The sequence below is a fragment of the Falco biarmicus genome, chromosome 7 (genome assembly GCF_023638135.1).
Source record: "Falco biarmicus isolate bFalBia1 chromosome 7, bFalBia1.pri, whole genome shotgun sequence".
In the NCBI taxonomy this organism is placed as follows: Eukaryota; Metazoa; Chordata; class Aves; order Falconiformes; family Falconidae; genus Falco; species Falco biarmicus.
This window is the reverse complement of record NC_079294.1, coordinates 22,175,973-22,194,715: the sequence shown is the minus strand read 5'-3', so window position 1 is coordinate 22,194,715 and position 18,743 is coordinate 22,175,973. Positions and strand designations below refer to the sequence as shown.

Below are 18,743 nucleotides of genomic sequence, written 5' to 3'. Positions count from 1 at the left end.
AGCTAGGACAGCTGACACATACCAGCCAAAAGGATATTCCATATCATAGAACATCATGCTGAGTATATAAACTGGGGTGATTGGCCAGGGTCAGGCAATCCCTGCTCAGGGACTGGCTGGGCACTGGTCAGCAGTTGGTGAGCAGCTGTATTGTGCATCACTTGTTTGTATTTTTTCCCCCTTGGGGATTTTATTCCTCTCTCCTTTTCATTACAATTGTTATTATATTTTCCCTTATTTTATTTATTAAGTTGTTCTTATCTCAACCCCAACTGTAACCTTTTTCCCTGTTCTCCACCCCATCCCACTGCAGGGGCACGGCAGGGAAGTAAGCGAATGCTAGTGTGGTGCTTAGCTGCTGGCTGGGGTTAAACCATGACATCCTGACACTATTTAACTGAGATAAATAAAGCAAAAGAGGGTATTTTGTGTCAGAGACCAAACAAGTCCAGAATGTAAGAAGAAACTGGGAAAGAGCAGGGCAAGAAGAGCTTTTGAGCACATAAAACCGGAATATGAAGATACTTGGTCACGTACTTGCCACACTATATATTTAAAAGACCATCTAAAAGTAGTCAGGAGACCCGGTGCACTACCAGAGTAAGCCTTATATAACATTAGAGTATTTGTATATAGAAGACAAATGGGAAACATGATGGAACGCTTACCTGTAAAACTGTAAATACTGTACTGACGTGAATTGCAAAATAGAGTATACCAATGACTATACACACAATCAGGTCAGATTGCAATCGTTCACTCTGGGGAGTCAAAACAAAATAATTTTAGAAAATACCAGATTTTGTTGTCCTCTTCAGATTCTTAATTCCCATCAGCAGTAACACTGAGACTGAGCAAAGATTTTCAAGTTATGCCAGTATTAATTACTTCCATTGAAGCTATCAATTTCAGAAGACAAATCTTACGGCTAAGAGCATTATTTCAAATGAGTTAAGTGCAAAGACACATACCCAAAGTAGGGTAGGAGAAATTAATCTACACAATGTATTCACTCTCTCATTCTGGACTGTGAGTGTTTATAAGGACCCCCGTACAGCACTGATGAAAGAGCATGAAGGGCTAACCAAATTTCCCCTTTAGGATCTAAGAATTGCTTAGACTATGGAGCAATTAATAGAGCTCTGGAAAACAGCTGTCTAGACAGAGCTAACAACCAGGTGGAACAACTAGTCTCTAACCATTTTCCCACCTCCTTTACAGAAGGGTAAAGGATAGCTTTGGAATGACCATGAAGAACAAGTCTGAATTTTCCATTACTCCTAAAAAAAATGAAGCCAAGCTGTCAATAATGGGCAAAAAAATGAAATGAGTAATGCCTGATGTAGTCACAAGGGGGCAATACGTACTTAGGGTCACTACAACTTGGAGTCTCCCAAGTTTACACCTGTTCCCACTCTGTAAATACAGCATTAATATTTTCAACTCTGAAAATCAAAAGATCTTATCCACTCCAAAATCTGCCAAATAATTACACACAGCAGCTATTGCTGCAAGGTCTTTACTTCTTGAGATACAGCTTTTTTAAAAAAAAAAAATAATCAGTAAGTCCTGATTTAAAAAACAGTAAAAGAAAGACTGTATCATAACCCTTAGCTCCCCTCTCCCTTTGGTGACTAACACCACAGTTTGAGAGCTAAAGAGGAACTTGCAGCTCCTACAGTCATTCTCTCCTGTTAAGTGGTAAAAGAACTGCAGTCTCTGCACTAAATATTTACTTGCAGTTTCCATACACTGCACCCTGTTAACACTTGTGGCTGATGTACTAGGAGAAATCCATCTATACTGTTAGTCTCCTACAGCCAAGCCCTACACAAGGTTCAACCTTCTTTTGTACAAGTTAAATATCCTAAGCTGCGTAGTCTTTACTTACTGCTCCACCATGTGAAAAATGTTTAAATATTACTATTTGCATAAATACTTAAGAGTGAATTTGTACTAAAAATTCAAAGTATGTGCTAAAATAAATGGAACCAGTTACATCTGCTCTTTAAAGAAAAAACACCAGACAAACCACAAAAAACCCACAATGCTTTCCACCAGTTTTATCTTCTGCTTCTGAACAGCACGCACAAATCTCTTGCTCACAATTATAGAAATAGAGTTAATCTAATTTTGGTACCATTAACTCTTTCCCACTAACTTTAGTACAAAAGCAAGTATCATATTATCAACAAGCTAAAAGAAAATCCTCCATGATACTTCACTGAATTCACACTTGGGAATTCTAATTCTCACACATGCCTCCTTTTAAATAACTTAAATTGCAATATAAGCATTATACTCAATATAGTACATTGGTTCATCTCCACATTTAAAGGAAACACTCCAGTATCCATTCTAATCAACACCATGATAATCAACAAGTGTTGTGAGTTAAGTAAGATCCAAACTGATGCTATACAAACTAACATAAAGTAAATGCTTAGATTTCATTAAAAAAAATTTAAAAGCCTACTTACCACAGAATTTCTAAGCTTTTCGGGTAAAGGATCTTTTACTTCAGAAAGAGGATCCTCGGGGTTTTTGTCTTCAGAATTAGGAAAAAATTTTGATTGCACTAAAGAGCTTAAAGACAAAAAGGAACCCACTGAAAAGCATGTATTGTTCGATGTGGTTTTAGAAGAATAACAAAATCAAAAGTTCTATTACAAGTTGATTAGAAGAAAAAGTAATCCTGGCTTATCAGTGTTTTCACATGGCTGAGCAAATTTACAAAGATGAGATCTCAACTTTATACAAGAATTAGTTCTCTGGTTGCAGACAATGACCACCTTATTAAAAGGTGAGCAGTCAGATGTTCAAATAGCAGTTTCTCCAGTACCAAGACAAGTAACTGAAAAAAACGTTAATTCAAAGTGGAGTTCTTAGTACCCACGAAACAAAACTTTAGTTCATAAGCAACAGAAATGTAACTTGGTGCAAAGTTTAGTTGTCTATTTGTCAACACCAACTAGAACACCAAGAACTCCTTGGTTTAGTTCAAACCTCAACAGTAACAGAAAAAAAAATCCCAACAAAACCAAAACCAACTACACTACCCTGATTAATTCATGATTTAGTTGTGCTAACCAAACTACTAAAGTCTTAGCAGATCTTTCTGGTACTAAAGGCCAAAAAACTTACACCTAAGCTTTTAGAAGACCATATGCAGCAGTCCTAGCAAAGAGTGTCCTGCAAGCCCTCAATGTGATTTTTCTTACAATACCTTATGTGGTACAGAAATATGTATTATTTGATTTTATCAACAGGAAGCTCGCTACAGAATGAGCCCTAGATCTTCAAAGACAATTACATACTGCAATGCTTAACTGCGCCACATCCGTCTAAATAGGTGAACCTGCACATCAAATATAAGCATCCAGGCTATAGTACTTGGAAAGAACAAAAGAATAGGTATCTAGGGACAAGGACCTCACACTAACTGAGTAAAGTCACCTGAACTAAGAGAAACAGAACAAGGTTTGGTTGTCAACCCAAAGGTAAAAATCTTCCTTCAGTGCGAACAGTCAGGAATCATTAATCTCCCCTGTGGACAGAATAGGCCCCTCATTATCTACCCCACGCTACCACTTATCAAATTCATCCAAAATTATGGTTAGATTTATATTGAGCTTCAAGCTCTAACTCAGGTATATGACTGAGCCTCTATTGGCTACTTTGTGGGAGGTGTTTACCATACTGGAACTATTTTGTTCTACACACATAACTATTAACTGCATCAGAAATACTCTCATCATCAGATCAATACTCCAACTCAGAACAGCAACACGAATACATTTCCCCACACTACACGGGAACACTCACCACCAAAACAGATCCTTATTGTCTTGCATCTGAGATCAAATAATTTGAACAAGTACTTTGAGCATACATTCAAGATAAGAACACAGTAATGAATTAAGTGAGCAGAGCAGTTCAAAAAATCCACACGTGGGCTTCAGCTTAAACTGTGCTTTGAGCACCTCTTTAAATACAGAATGGGTACAGGCTGTTCAGCACAAATGCACCAGCAGAAAGATGGCACCCGAGTGGCATTTTAGAGAACATTGGCAGTTAAATCAATTTCAGCACATAAGAGATTGGTCAGAAGTCACAAAGAAAGGCTGCTGTTAGAGGGGGAACTAGATGCAAAACTTAAGAATTTCTCTTTAAACTACTGAACACATATCATACTATTTTTGATAATGCTGGTGACTACCAGTTGAAACAGTACTAGTGTATAACATTATAAACAATGTTCCCTTGTGACTTGCTTCCTCCTAGGGGAAAGAACACAAATGAATCACTTACAAAAGTACAGAAGGGTCACTACTTTGTCTGCTGAGATGATACGAAATTGCCACTAACAAACCACAAAATATGGAGAAGAGAACTGGAATATGCTGCCCATCCCAAGAATCCTGGAGACAGAAATGAAGCGTTAATAAAAAGGACACAAAGTACGTAACACTTATCTGACGTAAGAATTATGTATACCATAGTAAGAGAATGGAAAAATTAAGATAGAATTCCACATCAAAGAGGACTTTCAGTACAAAAATATTGATCAATTTTACACATCTAACCAGAAATTGGAAACTAACACAGTGTACATCCCTTAAGCCTACAGCATTAATCATTGCAGTCATCAGTTTTCATAACTTATGAATAATCTCCTGCATTCCTTGAGACCACAGGTTCTTGGAGCTGCAATTAGTAACTTCTTAATTTTGAAAGTTACGTATGTTTTTACTATTTTTTTTCCCTCATGTGCTGAATTCCAATTAAAACAGTAGTCCTCTTTCTTTTCATGATCTGTACAGGATCTACAAAGATGCGACACTGATGCTTTGCTAAAGCTTGTTTATCTTGAACAGATGTGTTTACAAAAGGCTAATTAGACAAACATACAAATTCACAGAAAGCTAATTATGTTCTGCAGTCAATGGCATCATAGGAGTATTTCCTCTAGCAACTTTTTACTGTCTGTGGAAGAGTGGAAAAAAGTCAACTCCAAGTTGGAAGGTGCACATGCTACAATTAATGGTGAACTGACAGCATTTGATTATTGACAAACACCTGAAACCAACAAAACCAACCACACTATTTTCAAAGAGAAGGGTGTTTCAAGCAAGAAAAAACTGTTCGTTTGGGGGTTTTTCCCCCTCCCTTTGCCAGCTAACTCCACTTTTTAGATAGGCACACATCTTTACTTTGTCATTATAAACTATTTCCTGGTTTCTTTTCAAATTAGATCTTTATTTGAAAAGACTTTCTGGTTTGCAGCACTGGAAAACACACTCACATGAGCCATTTTGAGAGATTAACAAACCAATACATGAAGACTGTGCTAGAAACAAGCCACATGTAGAATGGAACTGATGGTAAACATCATGTGGTTTTGGCCAATAAAAATTGCCTGTTAGTGGAGGCACAGTGATAAACCTCTTAAATCAAAAAAATTTGCTTTGTTCCTGCACTGCATCTCCGTTACTGACATCATAGCTGAGCATGCATAAAACCCTACCAAACCAGACTAATATTCCATTCTTAATTCACTTTCTGCATATTTAAGTATCTAAGATACAAGGAAGCAGAGAACAAACCCCAAAACATTAATATATGCTGTGTCTAAGATTTTGCTCACCTTCAGGGCACCATAGCACAGTCCATACAACAACGCTACTGCCACAATACTACAGATAAAACTGTAAAGTGCTGCAAGCAGGCTTGTGGTAGCTGAATATCATAGAAAAGAAAGAAGCATTTAGTAGTGTTATATAATTAGGTTAGAATACAATATACTGCAGATTAATAAAGATAATAGCCCCCTAGTTGCAACACTTGATATTAAAAATAATCCAAACCACAGCAACTACCTGTACTTTCCCCTACAAATGATTTTTTTTTAAAAAAAACAATTTCTGTGGCTTTATTTACCTGCTCATTTATTCAACAGCATTACCATGGGAATAGTTAACAACTGCAACACAAACCAGTCAAGGAAGAAAGTATACTTTTTGACAGAGTTACTAGAACAGTAATTCTACTTCTCAATAATCAATCAGAAGACCCTTAGCCTTTCTGAAAATACAGTTAGTATTCTATGCTTATAGGGTAGGAATATAAATAAATAGTAAAATCATTAGATTTTTTTTTTAACTAGCCTACTAATCTGATGGCTGGTCCTAACCATGTTTTTGCCACTGACATAAAAAACACCACTCACCATTGCCACCAAAGACATGAATATCCAGCTGTTCACAGAGATACATCACAAATGTATTCACCTGAGGCAGGAGACCAATGAAGAATACTATAGGGAAACATAGTGTAAACACTACGGAGGAAAAAAAAAAAACAACAGTTGAAAGTGGTGAATATGAAAAACATAGCATGTTAACATACTATTCAGTTTAAGTTCTAGGGTGTCACCCATACCATTTAACTCAACATCTATGAAGTACTTCTACTTTCAATTCTAAGGAAAATAGTCATTATGTAAATCTCTACTTCAGTGATTCAGAACTGACTGAATATACAGGTTACATAGACCAACAGTCAGAAAATATCTTGTACTTCCATTTTAATCGATGTAGAAACGGACACAGGCCAATTCAGGCTTTCCATTTTTATTTAGAAAGATCAGCCAAGAACGTTTACAGACTAGAAGATTTTTAAGTTTCCACTCATTGTAAATGAGGCTTATCTGAACCTAACTGCCTGCCTGGAGTTACAGGAGCAAGCTAACACCAGCCACACTGATGTAAGAGAAGCCAAGCATTTCACCTCCAGGTTTTTTGCCACTAGTAACATCTGACACTTTCACTCATTTTCCTACACCACTCCTGAAGAGTTCTGATCTTAAATGACTTTTTTTTTTATGTGAAAACAGGTAACTGTATGAACCATTAAAACCTCTGCAAATTACACTACTTAGGATGCAAAGATAAACAAATGCCACTTAATTTTAATACAAAGAATGTCCCAACCTGTACCTATCACTTTCCATCTTAAGGAGTAAAAGGTGCAGAAATAACAGCTATTTACACAGCTGCTAAATAGTTCAGATGTAATTTACAAGCAGCAGCATATGACAAGTTCTAGGTTCTGAGTGACAGAAGAATCAAACCATGAAAATAACCCTAGCAGACAAGATCCAGCAGTTTAGGGAGGATTTCCTATAACCTCATTGACTTGTAGCTTCAGGTAGCAAAAGAAGAAACCAATTTTAAAGTATCCTGTACAGTCACAACTCTCAGTTTTATGTTTCTAACTATATCCACAGAATGGTTGAATACTAAAGGGTATCACATCAGAAATGTCTACATGAGATAGCAACTAAGAATCTAGGGTTTTTTCCTACTCCTTGGTAAAGTTAAATAACTAAGTGCTGTTTAAACACATGTAGGTTCAGGGCTGGGGAAAAACAATAAGGTCTGCATCTTTTTACTGATATGAATTCAGAAATACGAGACTAGGAAGCAGCTATTTTTCAGAATTCTCAAGTAAAAACTTCATCTCAAATCATTACTCAAGGAAGCCTACATAGGAGGCTAATGAAGCTGTTTCATGAAGGCTTAGAAGTTGAACTATCTTGGGTCCACTGAAAACAAAATTATAAAATAAATCTGGGTCTACACAAATTATAAAGGGTAGTCCAGCAAAAAGTCAACGTTTCTGATTGCTTTTGACATCTATAACAGAATTGGCCTCTAATGGGGACCACCTAGGCAAAACCAGAAAGCAACTGTTATAAATATGGAGCAGACTGAAAGCAATTGATGAAGTCCAACATGTGGGAGACAAAATAAATACATAAATAAATTTATACCAGTCCTCACTTGTTTGTTGGCAAGGGCACAGCGATTAAGCGATTATGTTATCTAAGCACAAAGTTTGCCTTGCCCTGCACCTGTGTTGCTCTAGTAGCTATGCCCGGGAATGGGAAAAAAGGCAGCTGAGATTTTTACTTTGTGCTAATGAAGTATGTTTGCTAGCAGCCAGCTTGCTTTGCAATACACAGAAAGCTTTTTGAAATAGTGCTTCATCAACATTAAGGGGGGGAGGTTATTTTGGTTTGTTTTTTTTTAAGCAGTGAGAACTGTTCTGGCAATCTGATTTTTTTGTTGATAGAACTGTTAAGAAATATAAACCACATAAGGTGGTGCAAAATACCCAAGAAGAACAGTAAAACACAAGGATCAAAAAGCATTCAGAACTCTTCAACTGAGACATTTCAAAACCTAATTCCAGAATGGACATGGTCTGGTGAAGAAGCCAGCATGTCTTTAAAACTGGAAAACACTCTTAAGAACTTTTTTTTAAAAGTAGGTCACTTTCCCCATGCAACACACCACTTTTATATATATCTATGTACTACCTTATGGGTATACATTATGGCAATGACTCTAGGTGATAGGAATGGGAAGAAAAGACTTTTGAAATTGACAGAGGAAAAGAAGCAAGATGTATGTCTTGAATAAGTCAAAACCGTCTGCTGTCTTAGCTTCTTTTTCCATCACAGATACAGAATGAAGTAGTCCAGTGCATAAACAGATCATAGAATCTGCAGAAAAGCACCTTTGTAAATTCCTGGACAACCCTCTGTTCATAAATAAGCGGCTTTGACCTTTTCCCTCTGGATATTTAAATACAGACTTAGCAGCAGAAAGTTGAAGGGGGAAATAGTACTAGGTATGAAATTCAGGATATTCCCAAAATAAACAAAAACTAAAATACCTGACTAATTTTTATTAATAAAGTAAACAAAAAAATACAAATTAAGACTCAAGTTTTCATTTTACTTAGAAGACTGTCCAAAAACTGGAGGCATGTAGTCGTAACACTTAACTGCTGCAGTCTTTCATGCACAGATATTTTGGTACAACTGAAGAGAAAGTGTGTTCAATTTAGATGAATCCTTACAGATTTTCTTCCCCCTCCAAAGAGGTAATCCAGAGAGTATCACCCAAATAGCTCTGCTCCATTTAAGAATATGCACAAAGTTTCTATGATCAGATGGTCTTCAGATGTTTACGTTCTCTCTCCTTTCTATAGGCTTTGCCTGAGATTACACAGCTGTTACTACTTTCTATAATTTTTTTAAGTAAAAGAAAGTTTTGTTGGGTTTTTGTGTATGTGGGTTTTGGCTTTTTTTTTTTTTTTTTTTTTGAGGTGGTGGGTTTAGGTTGGTTTTTTTGGGGGTGGAGTGAGTGTTAAAATATAAGAACTATTGTGAACACACTGTGCTGCTCAGAATACAATGGAAGTATCTCATACAGCCCAAAATTACATTTTTGGTATTGCGGATAGGTCTGTTATGAGAAGAGACACACTAAATAAGATTTAATCTGTCTACAGTGTTTTTAAAAATTGTGTCTCTATTGTTCAACCTGATCACTAAACACAAACAACGTGATTTAAGAGAACTCCTACTCATTTGCCACAAGCCCCTCTAGAGAGTACAAGAGCGTCTGAATCAAAACGTTTAACTCCTGAGCAGCTAGGTCCAAGCCAGGGTGGCATATCCGGGTCCAAGTTAAGAAGAAAGAACAGAAGGTCCAGGGATGAGGACTAAGATACTAGATAATTAAAAAGCTAAAAGTATTTTCTTTCTACAACACCGTATTAGTTTATTATCTGCAGTTTGTTACAGCAGAGCGATAGGAGGGAGAAATTTTACCCATAGACTTCAAAGCTAAAACTACTCTTTCCAAAGGAAACTAAGCGAACTCCATTTAGAAGGTGATGATGCAAACAGTGTCATAAAAAGATGTGGGGGCAGGCATGGGGAAATTTCTCCTGTGGTGAAACAAACAAATCCATGAAGAAGCCACTCACCTATAACTAAGTCCCTGGCTGACAGCAGCAGCAATGGGTTGGTGAAAGCCATTCCATACAACCTGAATCTTGTTGTAGATATGTTTCTGCTGCCATAATCCAACAGCCAAATAAGACCACAACATAAACAGAAATACACAGGCCTACTATAGGCTATGATACGATTATGACCCTGTTTAAAAAACAACACAGAAAAAGTAATTGTTACTTTTCTGTTACAGATAATTTCAGAACCAACATTAATCACTAGTCATCAAATAATGTAATCATCTTAGCACATTTTTTTTTCATAAACCCCTTAATGCATCACCTTGCATTAAGTAAGTCTTTTTTGTGTGTGTGGCTTTGATATGATGAGGACACAACAGATTAAGTTAGACTAAGATACAGTTACCCTTATTCTCCACTAAGTTTTCAAGTATGGCCCTTACAATACTAAATGCCAGAGAAACTGACTAGGCTTCATAAGCAAGATAGAGTATCCTTATTATGAAAAAGAAGCAATTAAAGTTGTTTAAAATGACTCGGATACTGCTCCTGCTGGGGAAAAAAAAAAAGGAAGTATCTGTATTTGTGTGTTCGTTAAAACACACAACTTATTACCTGAAGTAATACGAATTACTTGCTGCAGAGGAATAATGCTTTTTCATACCTTATTTAGGACATAAATATTTTGTCTTGGCAATCTAGCAGATGCACACATTGTGCAACACTAGCACATTAACATTTCCATGCTCAAATGTTAATGCTCACTAGAGCACTGCATACTCAGAGTGAAAAAATAAGACTGTGTGCATGCTAGGACAACTGAATGACCTACAAGACCAGAATAGAAGATCAAAGCCGTGTCGGTTCATACCAGTATAGCAAGTTACAACATTAAGAATACTTCTCAGTATAATTGCTTGAATATTAAAGTTTCATACAAAAACCTATCAGGATATGGCTCTAAAGCAAAAGGCCATAGAGGCTTAAAGCAAGGCGGACAGGATTTACTAAATACAAAGTAGGGGAGATAATGTCAGTTCCCTTCTCACACACTGACGACAACCTAAGCCTATCCTGCCTTATGAAGGCAAATAAGAGAAACGCTAAAAGATCCAACTAAACAGATCAGTTCTCTGTGGAAGTTCTACAAGCCCAAGCTTAGTATACTGGCACATGCTCATGACTTACATGTCGAGGGGAAGAAGAATCTGGCTGAACACTCTGAAACCGAAACAGAAAGAGCAGAGTTACCCAATCTACAGGTAAGTGTGTTTACCTCCTCCTACACACACCCCCCTTCTTGATTGAAGTTCTTTTCATAATATCTACAATTAATTCTACAGTTGTCAAGCCACTCTATATCCTTTAAATAACACAAAGTATTAAACTATAAAATATGTTCAGAGAGTATGTCTATAGCCAAGGTTTTCTAAAAATTACTGTTTTCAAACTTTTACCTTTAACACAAATTGTGTTATGCACTTCAATTTTAAATCTGATTTCCAACCCGACAGTCTAATCCTAAGGAAATAAACAATTATTCTTAAATGACAAAAACAGCATTAACAGCTGTCTGATAAAATCTAGGATTCTGTATGCTTAGATATAATTGCTTAATATGAATGCATTGAGGTGTATCCACCTTAAAAATGAAAATAACCCCCCCAAAACTCCAGCCAAACAATAAAACTCCAGGTTTAGTTTGTTGGCTGTTTTCAGCCAGTAAGAATGTGCTTTTTTGGGAAAACAAGAAGTGTGTGAGAACAACAAATAAAAGGTTGTTTAACAAACATACACAGAACCATTCTAGTGAAGTGACCTTGTATGACCATCTATGAAACTTTCCACGAAGCTGAAGTTCACTCCTTTCTTCGTAAATGATAATATGCGTGTTTTTCCTTAAAGTTTAACCAACCTGCAACGCCCAACTAAAGTTATTTCTATTTTTTACAAAAAGGAAAGATAAAAATTAAAATACCTTCAACAGCGAGTACTGACAGCTGGCTATTACCAGGCAGAACTGGAAGACCCAAATATCCTTGAAAAAGCCCTCTATAAGAAGTACAGAGCCCAGAAACGCAACTAGAATAGCTAGGATGACAGCTAACACGTTTTCAAGGATCTCACGATTCCTGTAGTAGAAGAGGGGGGAAAAAAAAAAAAAAAGGACAGAATTAAAAGCTAACTATGTCTAGAAAAAGCTGCAAGGGAACAGTTATGGTCAGAAGTTAACAAGAGTTGTAGCAAAGTAGTTAAAAATAGATTTGAACTTGCACTGACTATACTAGCACACTGTCTTTTAGCAAAGCTAGGAGCTAGCAGGATTTCAGTAATAGCTCAATAGCTATTAGTATCTTATGGAATTTTACTTTAAACAGCAGAAGATAACTTCAGAAATAATTCAAATGCTCATCCAAAAGCATGATCCATAATATAAATCTATACCAAGACCCACACATGATGGTTACAAGCCTGTGAGGAAATATATGCATGAAGCTTATCAGTATATAATCTGTCATTGATGATTTTGTATTGAAGAAACTAAACATACTCTCACTTGGCTAAGACATGCCAAGTGGAATAAAGAGAGTTCCATGTGATACGGGCAGTGCTTAGGAACAGAATTAATAGTATTTTCGCCTGGACAGAATCACTAGTATATTGTTTATCTCAAGGAAGTTCACTACTAAAATTTAAATAACTCCAAAAGCTGGTAACCATGGAGTCACCTTAGTTATATTCCACTAGGTAAATGCAGCAGCGACAACAGGTTACAGCAGGGGTCCTCAAACTACGGCCCGCGGGCTGGATACGGCCCCCCAGGGTCCTCAATCCGGCCCCCGGTATTTACAGAACCCCACACACACCCCCCCGGGGGGTTGGGGGGGAACCAAGCAGCCGCAGATGACTGCCTGCCACTTCATCCGCGCACCGGCCCCCTGCTTAAAAAGTTTGAGGATCCCTGGTTACAGTATTAGATGACCCTCTGGAACAATGCTTTGAAACAGCTGGTAAATTCTCTCGATTTGCTGAAATAATGTATGCACCAGGTTCTAAACCCTTTCAGTTTTTTGGAGAAGGTTATTGTCTAACTTTAAATACTGGCAACAAATTTCTCTTGACTAAATACACTGTCATGCCACTCATGAAGAGTGAAGGTAGGGTTGTTTGGGTTTTTTCCTTTTTGGCACTGCCAGAGAAAAAGGGAAAGTAGCCTTTATTATTTTAGAAAAAACTGTTTTGTATTACCCTTTCATCTTTCAGAGTATAAATAAGTACAATTCTGTAAGGATAAGTATCTCTATTACTCACAGTTTAGTTACCATTTTTTAAATCTTTACTTTCTGATGTTTGTCATGTATGAGGATCTCACCTATCAAATAAAGCCAGGAGAGTTAATCTATCAAAATTGATGCTAATCCAAAGCTTAGGCAGGATCCAAAAGCGATAGTACTGCTTGACTTTTTGAGCTGCTTCCTCTTGAGGTTGCATGTGGTCCTGAAGGTCAGGGCTCAGGTCAATATCTTGCTGCTCCAGCAGATCTGTATCCATGGTTAGCAGCCTGTTCAACCTGATCTGAGGAAGAGAAAGCTAAAAGAAAGTCAGTATTAACAGAAGCTCATTTTTATTATAACACCATATTCCACTGAAAAGTGCTTTGGAGAAAACTGCTAGAATTACTCTGTTTCACTTTACAGAGGTTAAATGTTAAACACTGTCAGTTCTCAGGCTTCTGCTTACTCTTCCTGTCCTTAGCATGGCAAATGAATATCACCAGCTGCAAGAATAGCTTGCATACAACACAACCGTTTGGCATTTTAGCATATGTCTTATTTCAAATGAATTATGAATGTGTCTTCCAAGCACATTATCCCATTTACTCTGAAAACTTCAAATTTGAAGACAAGTAAACTGATGTGTGAACAGAAATAACATACACTACAAGAATAATCCAATTCTGAGTTTTAAGAAATGTGTTGTCATTTGTTTAAAGTTAGCTAATCTGCATGCATACCCATGCTGAATGATTGGTTTTGCATGACAAAGCAACATACACATGCATCAGTGGTCAAATTCAAACTCACTGGATTCAGAATATACTCAAATTTAAAAAAACTCTGCCCTAACTAGTCAAGTACTATTTATGACTGACTGTATTTCTCACTTATTTTATAGCTTGCTACTCCAGCATTCTCTTGAAATCACACTAATACCAACGACCATGAAGGAGGGTACTCACAAGGTTGACAAATTACTACAGTATGTGTCATCTAATCCACTTTATAGATTTCATTAACAGGCCAAGAAACATCTTAATGCACTGCCCTTCAGTCTTAAAAAGTATTACCATTAAATGACCATTTAATGAAAGATCTTCGCAATCTTTATAAGGCAAAGATTAAAATTTAAATACGTATGTCACCTTTAGGTGTCAAAATTATAGGGTTTTCACAATTACCTTAAACATTTAGTTTTTTGGTTTTGATTTTTTTTTCCTGACTCCTTAAAGCATCAGTGTACTGTAACTATGTTCAGTCATCTTTTCCTTCCTAGAAAAATACTAATAAAAACAAGCAAAACCACTCCCTTTCTAAAGGCATTTCAAAAATATAAAACATACTTAGACAAGCTGTGTCAGAATAGGTGCTTTTTTGACAGTTTAAAAAGCTTTGTGTCTTAAAAGGCACAATAACATTCATTGCACTAATAATAAATTTCAGTGGAAGTTTCTATGTAGCCACATGGGCTAAGTTTTTTATAAATATGAGTTTGCCTTAAACAGAATCACTTCCTCCAGTGGTACCACACTGACAAACCAACCGCACATAACGGGTAATGCAGCCTCTTTTCTGAAGGCTATGTTTTTGAGGGGGGTGGTGGAAAGGAAATTAAGTTCCTCTAGCAGATGCTGGGTTTGAAAAGCACATTCTTGATCAAAACCGTGGTCAGGCAAATTGAGGTCTGCTCCTCTGCCAAATGCTGAATCCGTGTTTCATTTTCCCCCTTGATTAGGTCATTAGGTACTTTATTAAGCTAGGAAATCAAAGCATATTGATCACGACCATTTGCACTGTTTTCATGACACAGCAGCATAAGACTTCAGAATTAAGAGTACAGGTACGTCTGGACTTGACAACAATATAAAAAGGTTTGAGATCACAAAGCTAAGGAATTCTAAAGCTATTTACAGCACAACACATTGCAAGCCTCTGCCTTCCCCCCCCCCCCCCCCCGGTTGTTCCTTGTGTATGAATTAAAATTTTGTACAGCATATTCCAATGATAGATTGTTAAATTCCTTTCAGGGAAATTACTGAAGTTTCTCTTGGTCAGAACACAGAATTTATTCTTTGCTGCCTGCTAATCTTAGTAACGTACAGAAGGAAAACTGTCCAAGTTGTCCAGTCATCTCTGGAAAGCCATTACAAGGTATCTCAGAACATCCAATTTCCATGTGATACAGGAAATCACTATGCTTTAGATCAGAGAAAACCATTTACATTTAAAGCGCTATGCAGAAAGATGAGCTTTTATGCATATATGAAGACATTGCAACAATAAATAAATACTTTATCTTCATTTAAACCCGGGCAAAAAAGCCTTCTTAAAAACAAAGAACTAACACATAGGATGATTAATCAGCACTATACAATTGGAAAGTCTTCTGATTTTTTTTGCATGCTTTAAAAATAAGCAAGAAGGACTTACTAGATCATGTGGATAAAAGCGAACTGAGGTAGAACTCGATACGTGAGAGTCCGTGTCACTACAAGAACAGGGGAAAGACTTCAGATTATAAAACTACATTTTATTTCAACAGGCCACTCTTAGTTTTCTAGTGTCCCAAATTAACTCTTGACTCCTCGCAAATTTTGTCCAAAAATCCTTCTGTAAGTTTTTCCTTCAATCACATATTTTAAACACAAGTATCCACTTAGTCTTGTGTTTTGCAATAAATTCTGTAGCTATAGTAAATCAGGACACTCTTTACCCTTACTCTTCGTATAACTTCTCAACACTTAGTCCTTAAGATGTCTAACACCAATCATCACAATAGCAATTATTTCACTTCCAAAAAAAAAAATGTTTATAATCTGAGGTGTAAACACGCATTGCATCTCTAGATGAGTGCAGAGTCTGCTATGTTTTCACATATAGTTCTATACTGTTTTTGCCAAGGTCCCAAAACTGCCAAAAATAACACATACTTTAACACAAGCATACTGAGTTACTTAATCTTAAATTGCTTTTGAAAAATTTAAATAAAATTAAACTTCTGGTAAGAAAAGCAAAATTACTTTGCAATTTCCATTCATTAGAGATGAGGAGAAATTTCTCTTACTGTATGAGAGTCCATATCCAACCATTGCTTTTTTCCCCAAATTTTGGATAGCTTTTGATGTTTGTTTTCCATGTAAATCACATGGCTGTAAGACTTGTACCAAATTTATGCAACTTTCCTTCAGTTCCTTGCCTTAAGATAAAAACATTCTTTGTTATCAATTTTACTTCACTGAAACTCCAGCATTCCCTGAAGCTAAGATCTGATTATTTGGGCATGGCCAGTTTGTTCCTTCCATTAGCACATATAACTTCATAATAGCAGCCATCAGCAAAGCCACTGCATCTTGAACATGCAAGCAGTACAGGCAGGCATTGGCAGCTTTGTGCAAGGAATGCAGAACTTTTTGCCAAAGTTCAACTCTACAAAAGGCACTTGCACACTATCACAAGAAAGATTTTAATATGGGAGCCTTTATATTCCTTACTCCATAATTCCAACAGCTATTCCACTCACACTGGGAATTTCGTAACATTCAGCATGACGCAATAGCTCCAGAGCAGCTCTATGTGGTGAAGTGGACTGGGGTGAGGGGAGGGAAGGATGTTTTGGGATGTTTTTCTTTCTTCTGCCTCCTGTCCCTTCAGAGAAAGAGCGGGCATCTTTCCAGCAGCAGATGAATTTTCTAGTACGTAGCTGGCTATTTCAATGGTAAGTTAAATTGTAACCTCAGGCATGTTAACACTTCCATGTATTGTTTCATGCCATCTATGAACTTGAGAACGAATTTATCAGTTTACATTTGCTTCACAATTGGAAGTTCATTTGTAAGTAAGTTAATAGTCATTATGGTCAACAGCCACCTACTTTCCCAGAAACCAGGTTAAATCCTTTAAGAAAGGCTTTCTATAAGCCAATCAAAAAAAAAAGCATTTGTCAAGTTCTCAGTTTAGACGTTCACTGCTCAAGCTAACAGTAGTCTCCATTTTCTGGATTTATTTAAGCCAAGAAGATTATTTATGCTGTTAGTGTCATCTTCTAGTACAAATCACTTAGGTTTCAAAAGTATAGAGTAATATTTTATGTTCATTTTCTATAGTCCATACTAAATAACCTTTTAAAATGAAAATCAAAGATCTGGTTGTAGTAAGACAAGAATCATCACTTTTGACTGGCCTTCACACACACCAGATGTTGGATGCTCTTCTTGCAGCTGGCTCAAAGTTCACAAGCGACATGTCGCAGCCCCCTGTCTCGTAGAGCGTAGAACTGAACTTACCTATTAAAGAAAAAGGTCAAGAGCAGGTCAAAATCTAATGTTTCATCCCACTGGTACTAGTTTCTATTTATTAACTTACTACTGAGATCAATACAAACCGCTAGATTTACATCAGTGTCAGAATACAGAATGTGATTATGCATTAATGTGTCAGCAACGTAGACAAGACATTAGCTATTCAGTCCTCTTTCATACCTTTTTACATGACATGTACAGTAAACTGCAATACTGAATTTTAAGGTTTTTTACAAGATGTCACCATTAACACACAGAAGCAAAATGTGAACCTCTTTGTCCCTCACTTAGAAAATAACCTGGTGAACAACTTGCAATGACCTGTTTTTCAGTTCCTCCCCACCCCCAGTAGAACAATCAGTACATCATGCACTATCAGTATTTTAAAACCATGGCATTTAGCCAAGGCAGATTCGAGTGTCCTGAATAAATTTATTTTGGAGGCAAGAAACACAAAGAGTAAAAGAAGTGGCCAGAGTAAGTTGTACTTCTAGAAAAACTGAAAAAGGAATGGCAGGCAGAGATCTATTCTACAAGCCAGCACCAAACAGTTCAGTGTAAGAACAGAAGACTGCAAACTAACATCTCAGATAAACCATTTGGAGTTCCTGGAACTCCATTAACCATCATTTCCTAAAGTTGTTATTAAAAACTTTTTGAATAAACACTATCAAGGTATCTCTAAATATATAATTAACAAAAAAGTGCCCAGAGATTATAACTCAAAAGATAAATTACCTTACTCACAATATGATGTTTTTACAGTGCCCTTCTTCCACAATAGTCTAATCAGAGACATAGGCATTGTAATTTCCCCTGAAGGCCAGGTTCAATATATTTCAGCTCTGAATGCAGGAAGCAGATTTTGAAATTGATCTCATATGAAGCATTCTGCCAACTACTCCATCTCTTCTAGCTCAAACCCCTTCTTAAGCCATGCATGCTTTGCATCAATATTTTAAGATCTGCTTATACAAAACAAGAAAATCCCACTATAGAGCATGTGAAGCAAAAACTCCATGCACCTCTCAGCTGCATGACTAGCAGCTTGCTCGTCTGTTGATACAGGCTAACAAGCAGTCCCAGGAGAAACACCTAACGGGATCAGATTCTGTGAGAACACAGCCTGCTTCTAACAGAATGGAGTTTGCTTTTTTTTTTTTATACCCCCCCCCCCCCCCATGGACTCTCCAACTTCTCTTCAGACCCACAGACAAAGTTCAATGTAAAAAAGTCTGAAAGAGGTTAAAACACCTCCAAATGGATTATTAAAATTGCAACGAAGGAAAAATACTGATATATTGAAAATACTTCATAAAGCTTCTACTCTCAGAGG

The 18,743-nt window shown here is 36.8% G+C and overlaps 1 protein-coding gene across 8 annotated transcripts in view; it reads right to left on the bottom strand.

The window, feature by feature from the left end:
* The window catches only part of PCNX1 (pecanex 1), a 92,185-nt gene that overhangs the window by 29,765 nt on the left and 43,677 nt on the right, over positions 1-18,743 (bottom strand). For 5 of the 8 annotated variants that reach the window (XM_056344971.1, XM_056344972.1, XM_056344976.1 and 2 more), the window contains 11 exons: positions 17,302-17,392; positions 15,540-15,597; positions 13,205-13,422; positions 11,810-11,963; positions 11,020-11,052; positions 9,844-10,015; positions 6,230-6,340; positions 5,648-5,739; positions 4,312-4,421; positions 2,481-2,586; positions 669-761 (listed from right to left, as the gene is read on the bottom strand). In XM_056344971.1, coding sequence (XP_056200946.1) covers positions 669-761; positions 2,481-2,586; positions 4,312-4,421; positions 5,648-5,739; positions 6,230-6,340; positions 9,844-10,015; positions 11,020-11,052; positions 11,810-11,963; positions 13,205-13,422; positions 15,540-15,597; positions 17,302-17,392 — 1,238 coding nt within the window. The remainder of the gene's footprint in view (positions 1-668; positions 762-2,480; positions 2,587-4,311; positions 4,422-5,647; positions 5,740-6,229; positions 6,341-9,843; positions 10,016-11,019; positions 11,053-11,809; positions 11,964-13,204; positions 13,423-15,539; positions 15,598-17,301; positions 17,393-18,743) is intronic. The other 3 variants (XM_056344973.1, XM_056344977.1, XM_056344975.1) reach the window with 2 other exon arrangements.